This window comes from Cuculus canorus, chromosome 11 (assembly GCF_017976375.1).
Source record: "Cuculus canorus isolate bCucCan1 chromosome 11, bCucCan1.pri, whole genome shotgun sequence".
Taxonomy (NCBI): Eukaryota; Metazoa; Chordata; class Aves; order Cuculiformes; family Cuculidae; genus Cuculus; species Cuculus canorus.
The window spans coordinates 11,204,461-11,222,707 of NC_071411.1; the positions used below are offsets into that span (position 1 = coordinate 11,204,461).

Genomic DNA, 18,247 nt, shown 5'->3' on the forward strand with positions numbered 1-18,247 from the left:
ATTGAGGCTCTGCTGTGGTGTCTGTGCTGCACTCAGCTGCAGGGATTGAGGCAAAAGGAAAGGAGGAGTAATCATTTGCAAAAAAAAAAAAATCTGTAGCTACCGCATGATTTGGTTTTTCATTAAGCAGCATCCAAGAGCAAGGGCATATTTGTTCTATTAAAAATGCTTATTTAAAAACTCCTTTTCGAGTTAATTTTTCCTCCTGAAGGCTGCTTTAAAAATCAATCTCCTCTATAAAAGAGGAGGAAAAAGCAGTATTTTTTCAAATCAGAGTTTTGTATTTTATCTGAACTGAGCAAAACGCAGCTCCTTGGCAAAACCATGATACCAGATTGCTAGCACTACCATTACATGATGAAGATAATTGATTCATGGTACCTTTCAAGGACTATTAATGTTAAGAATTACTTATTCCAACAAATGGACATTATAAAAAATTAATAGTATGTAGATTGCCATTATTGTAAAAGCCTCTGGGCCTTACAGGGCACGGTCCCTTCCAACCTGGTAGTCTATGATTCTATGAAGTAATCTCAATTATTAAAAGATATTAATGAAGTAAAATCTTTTTTTCTTTTTTTTCCCTCTCATTTTTCCAGTCTGATTTTTCACATTTTTAGAGAAACCTGCCTCAAGAGTAAAAATCCTGCTGCATTTTGTGATCTGCCTCTAAAAATATGCAACAATGTCCTCCAAGGAGTCTCGTGCCAAGGGAGCCATCAGTCCCATCTCCGCTCTCCCCAAGGGCACAGAGGTTGCTGGGGTGCTCCCAGCCACACGAATTCCACCTTGTGGAGACTGGAACGCAGTGCCAAGCCAGAGTGCATTCAGGAAGCTTCTTTACAGAAAATTTTTATTTGAAAGGGTGGGTGAAACCATTTGAACTTAAGAATCCACTTGATGAATGCTTAAGTTGAGCTGAACATTTGCCTCTCCAGGTGGGAAGAGAGATGGACAGGGAATAAGACACCTCTAAACTTCCTCCAGCTCCTTCCCTGACCAGGTAAATCCACACCTGAACAAAATCATGGACCACAGCGAGTGAGCAGTGCAGCTGGGATGGGCTGTTGGCTTCACAACACATATTTGCTCTCATATGTGCTTTTTTGCGCTCATCTTTCCTTAATGCTATAAAACTTCATTTTCCAACACTTCCCCTTCAAGATATTATTGTTGTCTTGCTGCTATGCAACAGACAGCGGCCTCCAAACAGTGGCACAAGAGTGGTCTCTGGTGGAAGCAGATCAGATCTACAGCACTGCCAACAAAAGCACAGGAACCCAGGCCAAAGGTCTTTACTCACTGCTACCCAAAATCACTTCTGTTTAGCCAAAATACTAATTAGCCTGACGCGTTATACCCTAAACCAAGGAGTTCCACACAAGCTTTTGGACTTTAGATCTTTTATCATGTACTCAATCACAGTACTCAAATCTGCTCGAAAACGGAGAATAGAAGTTGCTTTTCTGAAGTCTTGAACACAGATTTAAGGCCTATTTTCCTTTACTCACCCTTACTCCCAGGTCACCCCCAACTGCTAAAGTTTCCCTTTCTGGTGAATGGCACAGATCAGGAATACACACTCAAGTTCACCTTTTCCCTGTGTTTGGGAAATCACCTGCAAACTCCATGAGAGCCTTACCAGAACTACACTATAAGAAAAACACACACAGAAGTAGTCAAATATACGATTTTTAATGCAGATTTGTAAAATTTAAGCTCAGTTTTGAAAATTTAGGACATTTCATGAAAAAACATTTGGTCCTCCTAAAAATATTTCCCATCCCTAATTAAATACTTCATGGAAAACCAACAATTAAGCATATACCGCATTTTTAATTAGGAAAACATGATATTGCACATTATACCAAGAAATATAAAAGTCTGTTTCAGTAAGTTATTCCAGCAGTGTTATCAATCTCATTTTGATATCATTGACTTATATAAAAGTTTTAATTTTAGTGCATAACAACGTGTGCCCTGTCATTACAGAGAAAACCGTATCAAAGCATTTTTAAAACAAAGAGGAAGAAAAAATAAAGAATACGAAGCCTTTTACCACGTAGTCAGCACCAGTCTCCTTGTAGACAAAAAAAAACTCAAAACGTTCCTTTGGAAAGATTACCTTGGCAACACAAATTTCAATGCAAATTCTAACATGAAGCTGACCGTGTAATATTTGGCACTGTAACTAATGGTCCAAGTCACTCAGGCCTGAAAGGCTGCGTTCCCACTATATAGCCACCTCTCACTCTATTTCTGGCAATATACAAGGAGGAAAAGCACAGTGGCAGAACAGTTGTGCAACTTCATTATAGTTGTGTAATTCTCTAAGGAAAACTCTGAAACAGATTTCTGTGCATAACACTCGGCTGGAACCCTTACCAGGGTTCAGGTGCTTCAGAAGGCACAAAACACAGAGGCAATCACACGGTATATAATGCACATTCAGAGAGCTAAATTGCAAGTCAGGGAAAAACCAGCACCAGAAGCAGCCACCAACACACCAGGGCAATGTCCATCCCAGCATCCGCTATGCCAGCTTTAGATGTGGAATGCTGCGTATGGCTGCCACACTACTTGTTTCAGAGCTACGATTGGAAGATCTGGCCCAGATGCAGCATCTCAGGTACTTTTGCTTTCCGCCTCCCTCAAGAAGCAGAAAGCACTCCCTTTATGCATACTCCTGAACTTCTTTACATGTTTACAGACTGAAGCATACCCGCATGCCCAGGCAACATTTACTGGTTAAGAAGCTACACCTTGAACCTCTCTTAATATACATCTTTGGACTGTAACACCTTGAATTTAGGCAACTAAGACATTCCACTAATAGGTTTGCAAAGCCAGTTCTAGATGGCATGGAGTTGCCAGCTGCCTCAAATGTCAAAGCAACCAATTCTATTGCAGTGTTTTGGGAAATCTTAGCATATTTCTCCTCCTCCCTACAGCCCTTCTCCCCTCTCCCCTTAAAATACAAACTATTAGATTAAGAAGACAGGATTTTTTTTTTTCATTGAATACAAGATCCAAGTATCACAGAATAGAAGATTCTACAATGAAGTCCCTGAGATACATCTGCATACTAAAAGATTCAAACAATAAACTTCTCAGCACTAACTTCATATTTATTAGAAATGTTCTGAGTTGCAACATATGGCTTTTGAAAACCGATGTTGTTATAAGAAGGTGAAAATACAGATCAAGTTTGCCTTTATATTTAAGCCTTAATTTAAAAAGTTAAGAACAGCAATATTCAACTACTTCAACCGTAGTCAAAAGTATAAAAGCATGTAAGGAATGAGGAACCACTGAAAAAAATCCAATAGTTATATTCAGAATAAGTAATCTTGGCCTCAGTTTGTTTTCACCCCTCAACAGCCCTGCCTGAATTTAACTGCCTTCTTCCTCAAAGTTCATAGACAGTTATTCCTCAAACGTATCTGAGCTGTATTTCAAGATGGTGGGATGAAGGAACAGCCCTTTTTCACCATTGCTCACTGGAACCAAAAGGCACAGCCTAGAGGTACAGTGTAACGCTACAGTCAGCGACTGCTACTGCAGCTGTGAACCTCTTAGGAGGGCATGTACCAAACTGGCTAGGATCAGAGGGAAGACTGCATACCTCTTACCACTCCATCCACAGGAGGATGCAGAGGAAGCCCTAACTGAACTCGACAGTGAGAATAAAACTGGCCCATAAGCATTCTTTATGATAGATACATAGGCACAGCATTAGATATTCTTCCAGTATCTAAAAAAATAAAAAGAAGTCATCTCATACATAAATTAGTTTTTAAGTTACTTTGGGATCCACTGTACTTTGTAACAAGCTAATTAGAAATATTTTAGCCATCTTTCCAAACAAGCTCAGTTTTTCCTGATAGTGAAGAAAGCATAAGGCACTAACACATTAATGCTGTCAGGTACGTAAAATATTTTGTTCTTCATGTACTGTTACACCAGTCCTTAGCAGCATCTCTTCTGAAAAGGCACTAGATATATGGCAAACAATGAAACTTCTGGAACATCTGCCCAGCCAAGCTATATAAAGATAGCTGCTTGGACAGCTAAGTGGCTTTGCAATCTCCCCTTCCCTCCCTCCCATCCCCTTACAAAAAAAAGGCACCCGATTTTTTTTTTATTACTGGTTCCTGTAGGCTCTTGTGCCTCTGTAGTTCTATACAACTGTGTATATGAGGGATATGACTATACTGATACCTTCTTACACAATCACGAGTCATCTTTTCAAAATATTATTCTAGATACCGCATTTTTGTTCCAGCAAAACCCATTACCAGTGGGTTCCTACCTGAGTGGTATTTAAGGTTGTGTATTGCTAGTCAGAATTCAATGATTAAACTTGGTGTAAGAAATTGCACTTTCCCATTCCTTCCTCAATCCCAAGATCATTTCAAATTAAATACTAGGCCCTTTTCTAAAGGGACATTTGTAATACAGCTACAAAGAGGTAGCTAAATGGCACATGCCAACGTTCTTGTCTTTTTTTTTTTTTGTAAAAAGTATATTCAGCCTTCATTTGCAACAACATTTTTCATAGGAAGTCTTAAAACAAGAAATCTCTATTCAGGTGGTACACAGAGTTACCACAGACCAGAAGACAGAACCCATAAGAAAACTTGGTCTCCCTCCACGTCCATAATTGAAAAACTAACAAGCATGGGGGATACTCAAGTGACTCAGCGTATGCAGGTGTGTAGCTGAAGAGGAGAGGAATGTCTACAGCCAAATCCCATGCTTCTCCAGACATATGATAAAATTGATTCTGAAGAGCCATTCAAATCAAGCCCACCATTCGATCAATCTGTCGCATGTAGTTACTCTTCAATGGCAGTAAGTATCTCCTCTCATCAGGTACTCTGTTACACTGTTAACAAAAGAGAATGTTTTTAAGAACCCAAATATGAAGACAACCAATCCCATGCCCTCTGTATTCTAACAGGCATTTCAGCATCAGTAACCACAGATTTCCTCCCAGTACAGAAAATTGCACCCAATAGCACTTTTAGTCCTGACTCTCCCTCATTCTTTGCAAACTTACAGCACAAACCACATAAATGAACAGTAAGTGTTTCCTCAGTGCAGGCTGCAAGCTTCCAAACACACACCAAACTACTGTGGCTTGTTATTCAACTGAGACTTCCTTCACTATGACAACTGTGAATGTTTTTTAAAATAATGCTCTTTTTCTGCAGGATTGGGGGGGAGGGAGGAAGGAACTACGCTAGAACCTACTAGCAGATTTTTAAAATTGTTCTGTATTAAAAGCGTTATATATTTTGATCGGCAATAGTCACTGGGTCCACAGCTCTGTGCTCAGTTGATGCCCATCTAAGAAAGGTCACCTCTACCTGCCCCAAAACCACTCTGAGGAAAAAAAGCTTTGTTTTAACTACACTCTTCCTTTGCTCCTTCCCCATCACAGCAACATTGGAAAATTTTAAGGGCGAAGAAAAGAGGAAAATAAAAACAACTGAAAATAAACTAACAAAGAACAGTCTAATTGCTGCAAAATATTTAAAAGGGGACAAGTTTCACCTTCAACATAATCGTTCTTGCATTGCCCTAATCCATTCATTCCACTACTGCAAGTGTTCTTCACAAGGGACCTTCTCAGATATTTGACATTTATAAAGGAAATGCTGCAGAACCCAAAAATATCACTTCCAAATTACTCTTTCTACTGCCTAACCCAGTTCAACATACAGCCCTTTTCCAGCAACAAAACCAGGAATGCTCTGTGTATTCCTTACATTAGAAGTGAAGTTGACTGCCTTTAAATCATTAGGTTTACTTTTTTCTGCAGTGCCCTCTTCTCCAGGGAGGATGTCTTGCCACAGCGAGTTACGAAAACGTTCATCCACAGACACGATGTGTCCCTCGGTAGTAAACATATACTTATTTCCAGATTTATGCAGTGGGTTCTCTTCATCAAACAACTAAACAAAAGATGGGAAAAACAGTTGTGTGTGCCACATTCTTCATGTCCCATCAACAATAACTCAAAATACACACACTCATGCATTTGATCACACAAAAAAGCATACCTTTTATTGGTAAACAGGTAACTACCATTAGAGCAAATGGAAACAAAAACTTTTAATGCAAGGAATTTATTTTAACAGTAAAAAAGGAAGAGTAAAAGAAAAACTTCCCACACAACTTAAACTGCCCTTATTTTTCTAATCTGCACTGTGTAGACATTTCTAGGCTGGCATACACTGTTTCTGTTCAGTTACAGATTTATTTGGTATTCTACACTAAAGGAGATTGAGAACAGTAGTTTAAGCAATGTTGGCTAAAATGCTTTCTCCTGTGACTGCCAAAGCCTGATTAGGAGAAATCAGAGGCTGCTGCAAGGCAGGCAAAATGGCTACAAGCCATAATTTAGGTCAGAGCTGAGCAGCAGCTTCCTTCAGTCTTGCTTCCTCTCCAGCTCAAAACCTCCAAAATCGGGTAGGGCCAAATTAAAAAGAGCAGCACATTCTCGGATACACTCTAATGCTTAAACCCCTCTCTTCCTCAGAGGTCAGCACAGTTTCTATTTAACAATACCCTGCCTCCTCACCGTGCCATGTTTGTGCACAGCACATGCAAGACAGTATATCCGAAATGAAGTACATACACATACCAGGTACAAATATTTACACGTTTCGCTCAGAAAAAAGCTCTCCATTCGATCTTCTTTTGTCTTCTCTACAACATGGTGTAATGTAGCATAGCCACACCTGCAAGGTTTAAGAATAGTTTGGATTTAGTTCCCATGCACCCTGATCTCTAAGAAATCCCTGTATATTCCTTAGCATCAGACCATTTCAACTGTCACTAGGGGTGAAGTTAAAACGAAACAAGCCTCTTTAACAAGTAAGCTCTGATTATTGGCTTCCAGTATTTTGATGAGAATGTAATTATTGACTCTGTGGTTGATCCATTCCATCAAGCAGATACTAAGAGTCTTTCCAAGAAGCAAGATACTGTGTCAAAGCACCTTCCACAAAACAGGTAATTTCCCCATACTGAGCACATGAGAAACTTAGGTCAGAAAGCCTGCTCTCGTGCAAAGGTTTCTTCCCAAGCTACGTACTCTTCCACCAAGACTTAAGTCTGTAAGCTGTCACACAGTGTACCTGTAATTCTTTCAGTCAACCCCCCTACACAGCATCTGATTGCCACTCAGCTGCAGAATGGTGCTGTTCTATACTGTCCTATGCTTAGTACAGACTTGTCTACAAAAGCAGTAAATACCAAGAGTTGAATGAAAATCTGCTATCTCCCCCGAGTCTTGCAAGAAGTTCAGATACTCAGAATCACAGTTAGAATCCACAGTTACCACCTTGAGAAGAAAGCTGATATTCAACAGCACCCAGCTTGGACCAATCCCTCCAGGTTAGTTAAACACCAGGACCCAGGAGGTTAGAATTATTCTTGCAAGAGCCATAGAAAAAAAAACAAAAAAACCACACCTACCAGCTTTTAGCAACTGATCATCAACAGCACTTTTTAAAGGTAGTTATAGAATTCTGAAGGCATAAATTGTTTTCATTTTCAGATGAGAAAGAAAGAACTCTCCAATAAATAAATAATTTTATATGTTTTTTGTGGAAGGTTGAGTTTTTTCTACATTTGGCATATTGGATTCTATATAATATTTATATAACAAAATATATGTATATAGCAGTGAGAGAAGACATAAGAGATTGAAGACTGACTTTGCTTTTGTATATTTTTCCAGACTTTGTAGAATATCCATTCCCACATGGAGGTAAAATGGGTTCTTTGTGGCCTGAATAACAAAGACAGACAAGTTAGAGTCAGCAATTTTGAAATCTTGCAAAAATAAGTTACAACAGAAACCCAGTAGTATCAGATTCTTGGGCGTTACAGTAAATTTATCTTTATAGGAACATGACTTAGATTACTCAGTGCAGGCTTCTCACATTTGCCTTAGTGCAAGTCCAAATAAAATTTGTAGTAAATTCAAATTCTCTCTTAGCTTTCTTGCAGCCAGAAAGTTATTTTAGTTTACTGTATCTTCTGTCAGTCAGAAACTGTGACTAGAAAGCTATTACATTTCCTTCAACAATTTCTCTTAAGTAGTCACAAGACTCCACCTTGTAAAAATCAGCCGGCTTTTTTTTCAAAAGGCTGCTTAGCCTCATTTTTATCTGTCTTATAAAAAAGGCCATTTTGAAAGCAAACAATATAGCATCTATATTGCATAACAGTCTAGTGCCCAAACAGAGACTTCTGAGTAAGGAAATGCAGATCCAGAGGCACCAAATTTTAGCAGCCCAGGGGTTATGTGTAGAAAAAAGTGACTTTCTGAGCAAAAACAGTTTTGCCAAAACACGAGCTGTAAGCTGGGGAAAGTCTAATACCTGATAAAGAAGGTATGTGGACTCCACTAATTCCGGCCTCAGTGGATAAAAAGCAACATCCGGTGCTTGCAATTGCCAGTTGTATCTTTCTGGGAGAGCTCCATATCGTTTCCATATGGCATAATAAAAAGCATGGAGACAAATAGCATCTTCCACATCTCCTATTAATACCTAGGCATAACAACAGCCATAAATACGCTCACTTAATATTGCAAGCCAGCAAATTGCTTTCCGCTCTGTATAAGAACATACCATATAATAAAATACTCCCCTTATAAGGGGAGACAAAAATAAAAAAACCACATAAAACCCAAAGCTAATGTATTAATTCCTTCCCACTAAAAGCTTCAGTGGAGCTCAGTCGCAACAGTGTGCTATACAAATGCCATGTTTAAATGAGAGAAGTTAAGAAGCATCTTGAAGCTAATAAAGAGCAGGCCAGGCCTTCCAATATTGTTATGCTGATGCAGAAGCTGAACTGCTCCAAGACTCTATTATCAGAGCAGCCAGATGTAAACCTGCAGGTTGAAGTTCATCTCACAAAAGATGCTCAGACTCATTCACAGCCTAAGATCAAAATGAGCCTTTCTGACACCCCTTTACTGTGTTGTTCAGTCTTTAACAGAACAGAAGTTTACCTGTAGTCCAGGAAAAAAGGCTTGCAAAGAGTCAATCCATGTGTTCATTAGCTGTCCTGTGAACATGTTTACATTAACATACAAAGGAGGGTCACCTTCACCTTCATTGCAAGCTTCTCGACTGCCAAATAAAAATAAGCATGTGTAAACATTCACTGTTTTGGAAGAACACAATGCAGATTGCATTTCACAGCACTACCACCAGCAAAGAGAATAAGCTGAAGATTTGTCGTGCTAGGCTCAAAGCCATTTTGAAAAAAACTAAAGCACCAGTCATGCTCTTGGAAAAATTAATTCATAATTTTTAATTCATAACATAATACCCTTAAGTTATATTAGCAGAATCTCTATGAAAAAGTCATGGTAGGAAAGATCAGGTCTTATGAAGAACTAAATCAGCCAATTTAATACATTTCCTTTTCAGTTCTACAGCCTTCTCTCAGCCTAACTTTTACTAACTTGGATGGTAATCAGTTTACCTCCTTTGCACCAGTAATGAATGCTACACAGATCAGATGACTAAGAGGCAAAAGAAGGATAAAACTTATTTTCACAGTGAATACCACAGAAATGAGATCCTATATTTAAAGGAAAAAAAGAACACAGATATCCTACAGCATGACACAAAACAATACAGTCTTTCATATCTTGCTGGAGTACTCTTGCTTAAGGAATTGATATTAATATGAAATAATGTACCCTCTTCTTAAGTGGTTCTGAATGGTCCGATAAGCATCATTGAACATCTCCAAGTCTTCCTTTTCTCCAAAGAGGATGTAAGACTTCAGAAGGTATTCATAGAACGAATCCAACCCTGCTCCCAAGCCGCTTTGCCTTCCAACCCAATGGCCAGTTTGAATATTCACAACGTTTCCTTTCAGAACAGACAAAAAGTTTAGCCTGAAGTTGCCAAGCACATCAGAGGAAAACAGTCAAGAACCAGAACTTGGAAATGTCACATTTTCAAGAAGTCTTAAGCAGAAACGATCAAAGATTACTACAAAAATAAAGCATTACAGCGCACTCATCCAAGGAACCAGCATGCACATAGTGTTGTTTTAAGTACTTGTAAGCATCTGTCAGTCTAAATTATATTAATGGGGATGCAAATGCTAGAACTTCAGCTTCATTTCACAGTTTTACAGAAAGTCTGTCTTTGGAAACCCATGCCCTAAGAAATCATTCTGATACTCCACTTCTCTCATGAAATTACAAAGTGCCATTTGGTCGACAGAAACCACAAGTACACAAGGAAAATATGACTTAACAGCTACAGAAGTAGACAGACAGAGTTTATGATGCATGAAACAAAACTGCAATGACGGCATCCTGCTGCAGGAGACTGAGGTAGGTTAAAACATGGAGCCAGTCAATATTGCATCACCTCAGAGGTGACCTTGTCAACGTTTATCAATATCTAAGAGGCAGGTGTGAAAAGGATGGGGCTAGACTCTTCTCAACAGTGCCCAGCGACAGGACATGGGGTAACAGGCACAAATTGAAGTGCAGGAAGTTCCACTTCAATGTGAGAGGAAACTTCTTTACTGTAAAGGTGACAAAGCACTGGAACAAGCTGCTCAAGGAGGTCGTGGAGTCTCCTTCTCTGGAGATAATCAAAACCCACCTGGATAAATTCCTGTGCAACCTGCTGTAGCTGAACCTGCTTTAGCATGGCTGTTGGACTGGAGCATCTCCAGCGGTCCCTTCCAACCCCAACCATTCTGTGATTCTGTAAGATTACCTAGTAAACCGGTGTTATTGCTCCTGAGATTCCAGAGTGCTTTGACAGCTCTCCTGGCCACCCATTCAAACGTGGAATCACCAAGCAGCCTGCTAAGGATACCAAACTCCACCAGCAAGGAACCAGCACCTGCAGTACAAGTTTCATTATTGCTGTCTGCAGGTACCCCCTTCTTCAGATTGACCTGTGAAACAAGTAGAAAGAGTGCTAGTAGCAAGAAGGCAGGTTGTGCTTCACGCAGCTGGGCTCTAATCTGCAGTCTTATATTTATTATGAAGCCTTTTTATTAGTTTTTGCAATATGTAGCATGCAATGTGTATACAATTGGAAAGCCAGCATTATCACTTCTTGCTCAAAAAGCGTTCCTGAAGAATTCCTGAAATTAGTCTTCCAACTTTATAACATGATGGTCAAAGTGGGCAAACCTAATTTTGTTACTTATATACCTGCTAGTCCTTCCAAATTACAGTCTACTATTTCATCATTTCTACTAAACATTCAGGTTCTTCAAGGGCAACGCAAGTACTTCTTCCCTTCATTTAGTGTTCTTGAAAACAAGAGCATCCTAAGCAAACATTCCACAACTTCCCCATGGAACAAAATGCTGAAGAGAAGTTTCATCACCCTCAACTGCTTTACCAGACTCAGAACAGAAACGAAATTTCATGTTTCTACTTCCTGACAGGTCTGGAGGAAAAGCAGTGCTGCTGTTCCCAGAAATTAGAAGTAGTCAGGCAAATGCTAATTAGTTTTATAGTATGGATTTGTTCCACTAGAACTGACATCCTTCTCCTCGCAAACTACATCTGCTTAAAGCGAAGGGACACATTATTCAAGAACACCACAGTTTTGAGCATTCACTGAGCAGAATACAAGGAAGTTATAAATTCCAACACCAGTATGACAAATATTTTAGATGAGTTTCATTTTATCACAATTATCTTAGTACCAAGTCACCAATAAAGTCACTTTCCTAGGCTTTTTGCTTTTACATTATTTCTTGTTAAAATTCTTAATCACAGCACTGTTTATTGCTGCACAATCTTATAAGAATAAAGCGCGAGGCAGGGCACATTCCAGCCAAACAGCATGGAAAAAAAATGACCACTGAACCGTATGGAACAATACAAATGAAATGAAAAAACAGCCTAAAGAAAACATTTACTAGGCATAAGGAACAACTGTACATCATCCGTATCACTATAACGTAGCGCAGCTTCCCCACCATGCCATTTTAATGTAACTTAGACCCTGTTCAATACCCCAAGAGTGCATATAAAGGAACACGCAGAGCATGGAACTAGGAGTTGTAAGACAGGTGAATTGCTACTAGATTATTTCTAGTCTATGCTGTCATGCTCACTTACCCGAGGGTATGGAATTCCAGTCTTGGTGTTTTCAAAGGCTGGAAGTAGTCTCACTGCTAGATCATGAGCCATATGCAACAGTTCATTGTCATAATCCTTAATGGTCATATCACCAAAAGGCTGTTTGGTATCTGTAATTATGATGTGAGCAGAAAGTAGGCTTCCCAAAACCCTAAGGGAAAAGGATAAGATCTTTAGTTTTTAAATCCAATCTGGAACTGGTTCTTAAACATAATACTGGTAAACTGAACTTTGCGTGCCTTACAGGCGCTACAGAAAGATATCAGCTTTTTTCCCCAGCAGCAGTGAAAACATCTGAAAGTCATACTACTTATCACCGTCACCCACAGTAAACCCAAAATCCAGTTCTGCAAAATTTACCTAACCCAGCAGCTCCTTACAATGTAGCAAGTCTATTTAAGGGTGAAGACCTCCTTGCCCCTGTATACAGAAAGGCTGTTACATTAACTTAGTATTTAGAAAAAAGAAAGCCTACCCAAGCTGAGCAGCAACTGAATAGTTTAAGACATTCAGAAAAATGAAGCCATTTAAAATCAGACAGTATCTTAAACTCATCCCCAAGACAGACAAGCCTGTTTTTCATCTAAAATAAAAGTGAAAGCAAACAGAAGGTCCATGGAAGAAAAATAAGGAAAATCCAGTCAGCAGATTGCTCGTTGTACAAACACTGTTGAGTCTCTGCTGCAAAAGCAACAACAAAAAAGTAGCAGTCTGGAAGCCAAACAGTTGAGACTATCATCGTATCACTACTTCAAGTCACATGTGACTCATTAAAATTGTTTTAATTATGAAAGGATGGAATAATTTTTAAAAGGTAAAAAAAATACTTACTCAAGGAAAAGTTATGGAATAAAGCCTATCAAAGACATCTTTATCAATGATTGTACTTTGGTTCTCCGGTACATGCACACCAAGTCTTTGACCTTGTTACTGTTTTAAAGACAAAATCTAAGAGCAACATACCTGATTGTTGCCTCAAAAACTTGGACTGTTGAATCTTTGTCAAATGAAACCGTGTCAATCACCAACTTCACTGCTTTCTGGAATTCTGAAGAGTTTCCCATTACCTTTTACATAAAAACAAAACTATTTCATCCAATTGTTGCTTCAGAAGAGGGTTAAAAAAAAGAATGGCAGATTCACACCTTAGGCCAACAGTCATTAACAAGACACAGAACAGAGAGCTTCAAGCTCCTGCAAAATAAACCTGCCAGAAAGTTACTCATCCTACTTACATGTATAAGTGCATTTGTTAAAAAGTATGTTAAAACAGGCAAATCCACAAAGATATATTTTTGTTCACTTTACCAATCTCTGCACTCACACACTCTTCCACTCCCAACATCAGCCTTGTGCGTGATCTCCTAGAGCAGCACTTGAGGTCTGGCACACAAGTGAGTTAACTGCTTATCAGTTTAAGAGTTATGTTTAGCTTAAAAGGTAACACAACTTGCAGAACAATTATTTGACATTTATTTGACCAGAGGGGTCTAACTTTTCGGGCTTCTGACTCAACACTGCACGCCAAGCCCAGGAGTTCCCCCACACCACTTTTCTGTAGGTACACCTTTGCAGGGAAGCAGGAACATAAAAGGGAAACACAGGCTCTCGCTTGCATACATTCATTATAAGGCTGGGGTACAAGAACCTATCTACCTCTCTAGCATCAATACACCATGCACCTGCCAGTCTGCTCTTTCCAGTACCCAGACCTAGTGGGAAAGTAGCCACACAGATCTGAGTAGATGAAGAGCAAAACAGGCTTTCATCACACAGAAGCCTCTGAAACACAATAGACTCTAGGAACCAGAAGTACGATATTTGAGAAAAAAACTACATACTGCCTGAAAAGCTATAGGACAGTGAGCCACTGGTGAAAGAGGACAGGAAGGCAGCTGTCTAGCCAACACACCAAAGGCCACGTAGCACAGATCCCTAACTGCTGTTTCAGTTAAAACCAACTTCTTCCTCACTTCCTGCTTTCAGTTCCGTTCCGTTACTGCCATGTTCAGTTAAACAGCCGAGAGCTCCTCACCACACATTTGCGGTTCCATCACAGCAATGGGAAGTACCTTATAACCCACATCACCCACTCTCCAAGAAGAGAGAAACACACTAAGGATCCTGTGTATTGAAGGGCCCTGACCACATGACAGAAGGCCACGAATCTGCACTGGCTGTAAAAATGTGACTACAAAACATAAGGGTGTTACAAACACGCACAAGGAGTTCAGGGAAGGGGCTTTTCTCCATAATATCACGCTACTGGTACCACCAACATAAAACTGAGTTGCTTCTCATGTTGCCTTCAAATTCTATCAGAAATGCATAGAATGGTCTATTTTAACAGGTAAGAAGCAGCTTTTTCCCCTCCTTCCTTTCATCACTCTTCCTACAGACACACTCAATAACCTCTCTGCCAAGCAAAACAACTGGAGCTCTATCAGTCAAACTGAGTGAGATGAACTCTCCTCCTGACACATCTCTCAGAAACCCATGCAAATTCCAGCTCAAATCCACCCTTCCTGGACATCAGAATGATGATAGTATCTCAAAAGATATCTTCATTGAGCCATGGGGAAGAGCTGTGAAATATCTTCTGCCCCTTCTGAAAATCAATCTTGATACATCTCCACGCACTCTTACCCTTCCCTGCACGCATATTACCGTCAGCTGACAACGAGCACCACCTTCTCAGAAGTAAAGGATTTAATAACCTCCAACTCTGAAACTATCAGACATTTTATTTTGTATTGAAGTTCATCACAATTTTAATTGGTTGCTCACAATGCCACCTTAACATCTTCATGTTAAGACACGATCTCTATTTCTACCAGCAACTCTGCATGAAACAGCACTTTCTGCATTACCAACATTAACACGCAAAGACTAAACAGCACTTATCCCACAGTAGGCCTTTCAAAAACACCAAACTCCCTCCAGTTCAAAGCTTTCTCTTGCCTTCTTCCTTCAGTCAAGTTTCTCTATGTTCACCCCTCTTCTTCAGCTCCATTAGTTAATTTTTCCTTTTAATGTGGAGCTGATTCCAGATATCAGACCTCCTATGGTTCTAAGCTCAATCTCAGAGCAAGAGACAATATCACTGCTGTTCAGTACCAGAGCAGATGACCATAGCAAGACCCATCTTCAAGAGAACATGGAAGAAATTAATGCTGTAGCATGCCTTCCTTTCCTCTTCAGATCTTTCCTTCAAAGCCTGCTCCAGCACACTTGCCGCCAAGGTGACAGCTCACAATCATGCTCCCAGCTCAATCCAACCATCCCACAACTGAGACAGTGCCACAGCTGTGCTAAAATAAGTTCTGTGCCTGAGAGCGAATTTTGACTCCTGGTTTCCCACACCAGGGTTGGGAATAAACCACCTGAATTGCAACAGGTGCTGGTTTTGCTGCTCACAGCCAGACTAACACAACGGAGCAAGCAAGACCCATCACGTTCAAGAGCATTAGGGGCTTCTCAACTTTCAAACCACCAACTTCACCTCTCAAATCCCACTGACTTCAGCCTTTTGGTCATGAGTATCTGTAGCCCACTAAGAGACTGCCTTCAGAGTTTAATTAGCACAAGAAATTAGCAGGAGACAGCACATCTGTATGTCTGCATCCTGCTAAGAGACTACCCTCAGAGTTTAATTAGCAGGAGAATTGCTCTCTGACCGCACATCAAGTGTTGTGCCCTTGGGGTACAACAACCCTATGCAGTGCTACAGGCTAAGGGAGAAGTGGCTAGAAAGCTGTCTAGAGGAGAAGGACCTGGGGGTAATGGTTGACAGCCGACTGAGCATGAGCCAGCAGTGCGCACAGGTGTCCAAGAAGGCCAATGGCACCTTGGCTTGTATCAGAAACCGTGTGGACAGCAGGTCCAGGGAGGTGATTCTCCCTCTGTACTCAGCGCTGGTGAGACTGCACCTCGAATCCTGTGTTCAGTTGTGGGCCCCTCCTTCCAAGAAGGATGTTGAGGCTTTGGAGTGAGTCCAGAGAAGAGCAACAAAGCTGGTGAAGGGGCTGGAGAACAAGTCTTACAAGGACTGGCTCAAGGAGCTGGGGTTGTTTAGCCTGGAGAAGAGGAGGCTGAGGGGAGACCTTACTGCTCTCTACAACTACCTGAAAGGACATTGTAGAGAGGAGGGAGCTGGCCTCTTCTCCCAAGTGACAGGGGACAGGACAAGGGGGAGTGGCCTCAAGCTCCGCCAGGGGAGGTTCAGACTGGACATCAGAAAAAAAAATTTCAAAGAAATGGTCATGGGGCACTGCCAGAGACTGTCCAGGGAGGGGGTGGAGTCACCATCCCTGGAGGTATTTAAAAGGCGGTTGGATGAGGTGCTCAGGGACATGGTTTAGTGGCAGATAGGAATGGTTTGACTCGATGACCCTGCTGTTTTTTTCTAACCTAGTGATTCTATGATCTATAAGTTTGTAATCTGTTAAGAGGCTGCCTTCAGAGTTTCATTAGCAGACTCACTCCCCTGCTGCACACCAAACTACATTAGGGTGCCTTTACAGTTACACGCATGATCCACTTTGCTGGAACACGGCCCCCCCGAGCTCCCCAGTGGCGGGGACGGCCCCAGCGCCCCGGGACTCACCGCCAGGGTGTCCAGCGCGTCGATCAGCGTCAGCGAGTAGTTCCCCAACACGTCGTTGATGTTGAGGTTGGAACTGGAAGGGCAGAGCGGAGCGTCAGCGCCCGCCGCGCCCCACCACCCGCCTTCTTTCCGCCCCCCGCCCCCCAGCGACTCACGGGTCGTGGCGGTCGGGGCCGCGGCCGCGGCAGTGCAGGGGGTCGAGCTCGTCCCGCGGGAAGGCGTGCTGCATGTAGCTGTCGTACCCGAAGACGAACATGCCACGGGCGGCGTCGCGCAGCCGGGCCCGCAGCTGCGGCGGGAAGGCGCCGCTGTAGCGTCGCTCGTACTCGTCCCCCGCGGCCGCACCGCCGCCGCCGCCCTGCCGCAGCAGCGAGCCCCAGTGCGGGGAAGGGAACGGGAAGCGGCGGCGCAGGCACAGCCCCGGCGCCAGCGCGGGCAGCAGCGTCAGCAGCGCCTGCAGCCCCAGACGCAGCAGCAGCAGCCCCAGCAGCAGCGACCGCCATTGCATGGTGGCCCGCGCATAGTTCAAAGGGACCGTGCGGCCCCCGCCCGCCGCGCCGCGTCGCCCCTAACGGCGGAAACGAAACACGGGCTGCACCGCGCCCGCCCGGCTCCTATTGGCAGAGAAGAGGCACGTGATCCGACAGCGCGACTCCTATTGGCCGAGAGGAGGCCTGTGACCCGCCAGCCCGGCTCTTATTGGCCAAGAGAAGGCACGTGGCACGCCCGCTCGGCTTCTATTGGCTGAGACAAGCAGCACGTGGCTCCCCAGTCCGGCTTCTATTGGCTGAGCCCAGCAGCACGTGGCCCACAAGAAGGGCTCCTATTGTTTGAGCTAAGCACGTGGCCCAAAAGTAGGGTTCCTATTGGCCAAGACGATGCAGAGGTCCCGCCCCGCTCCTATTGGCTGTGACGAGCAGCATGTGGCCCACAAGAAGGGCTCCTATTGGCCGAGAGAAGGCACGCGGCCCGCCTCGCCCGGCTCCTACTGGCTGAGACGAGGCACGTGGCGCGCCCCGCTCCTATTGGCCAATATAAGCCGGAGGCGGGAGCGACCGCTGCTCATGGGACGTGCAGCGACGTCGCTGGAGAGACGGGACCAGCGCGGCTTTAAAGGGCCGGGGCTGCCGCGCGTCCCCTCGGGGAGGCGCAGGTCCGGAGCAGTTAGGGGCATACGGAGCTTCCCTTCGGCCAAAGCTGCGCCAGGTGCGCTGGAACAGGGCAAAGGACGGGCGCCGCGGCAGCTGGAGCTTTCAGAAAGGAGCAAACCCAGAAAGATCAGCCCGAGGCCGGTTGCAAAGCGTAGGTGTGAGAGTGAGACTGGAGTTAGGCAGTACCGGTAAACCCAAAACCGCTCAGAGACAGATAGAAAGACAGAAAAGCAGGGAAAGAAACTACATTTGGTGAAGTAAGGAGACATGTGTGAGCTACCCCAGAAAACCACACATCATCACTCCTAACCGTGGCTGTCA

General features: G+C 42.7%; 1 protein-coding gene across 1 annotated transcript; it reads right to left on the reverse strand.

Moving 5' to 3' along the window:
• Positions 1–1,697: 1,697 nt before the first annotated feature.
• Positions 1,698–17,384, reverse strand: EDEM1 (ER degradation enhancing alpha-mannosidase like protein 1). Its single transcript, XM_054076889.1, has 12 exons — positions 16,931–17,384; positions 16,776–16,848; positions 13,133–13,236; positions 12,149–12,320; positions 10,782–10,965; positions 9,740–9,914; positions 9,041–9,161; positions 8,403–8,573; positions 7,734–7,807; positions 6,656–6,752; positions 5,778–5,963; positions 1,698–4,891 (listed from the first exon to the last, which is right to left on the reverse strand). The coding sequence occupies exons 1-12, from the start codon at positions 17,281–17,283 to the stop codon at positions 4,802–4,804; spliced, it is 1,800 nt and encodes a 599-aa protein (XP_053932864.1). The 5' UTR covers positions 17,284–17,384; the 3' UTR covers positions 1,698–4,801.
• Positions 17,385–18,247: the final 863 nt, after the last annotated feature.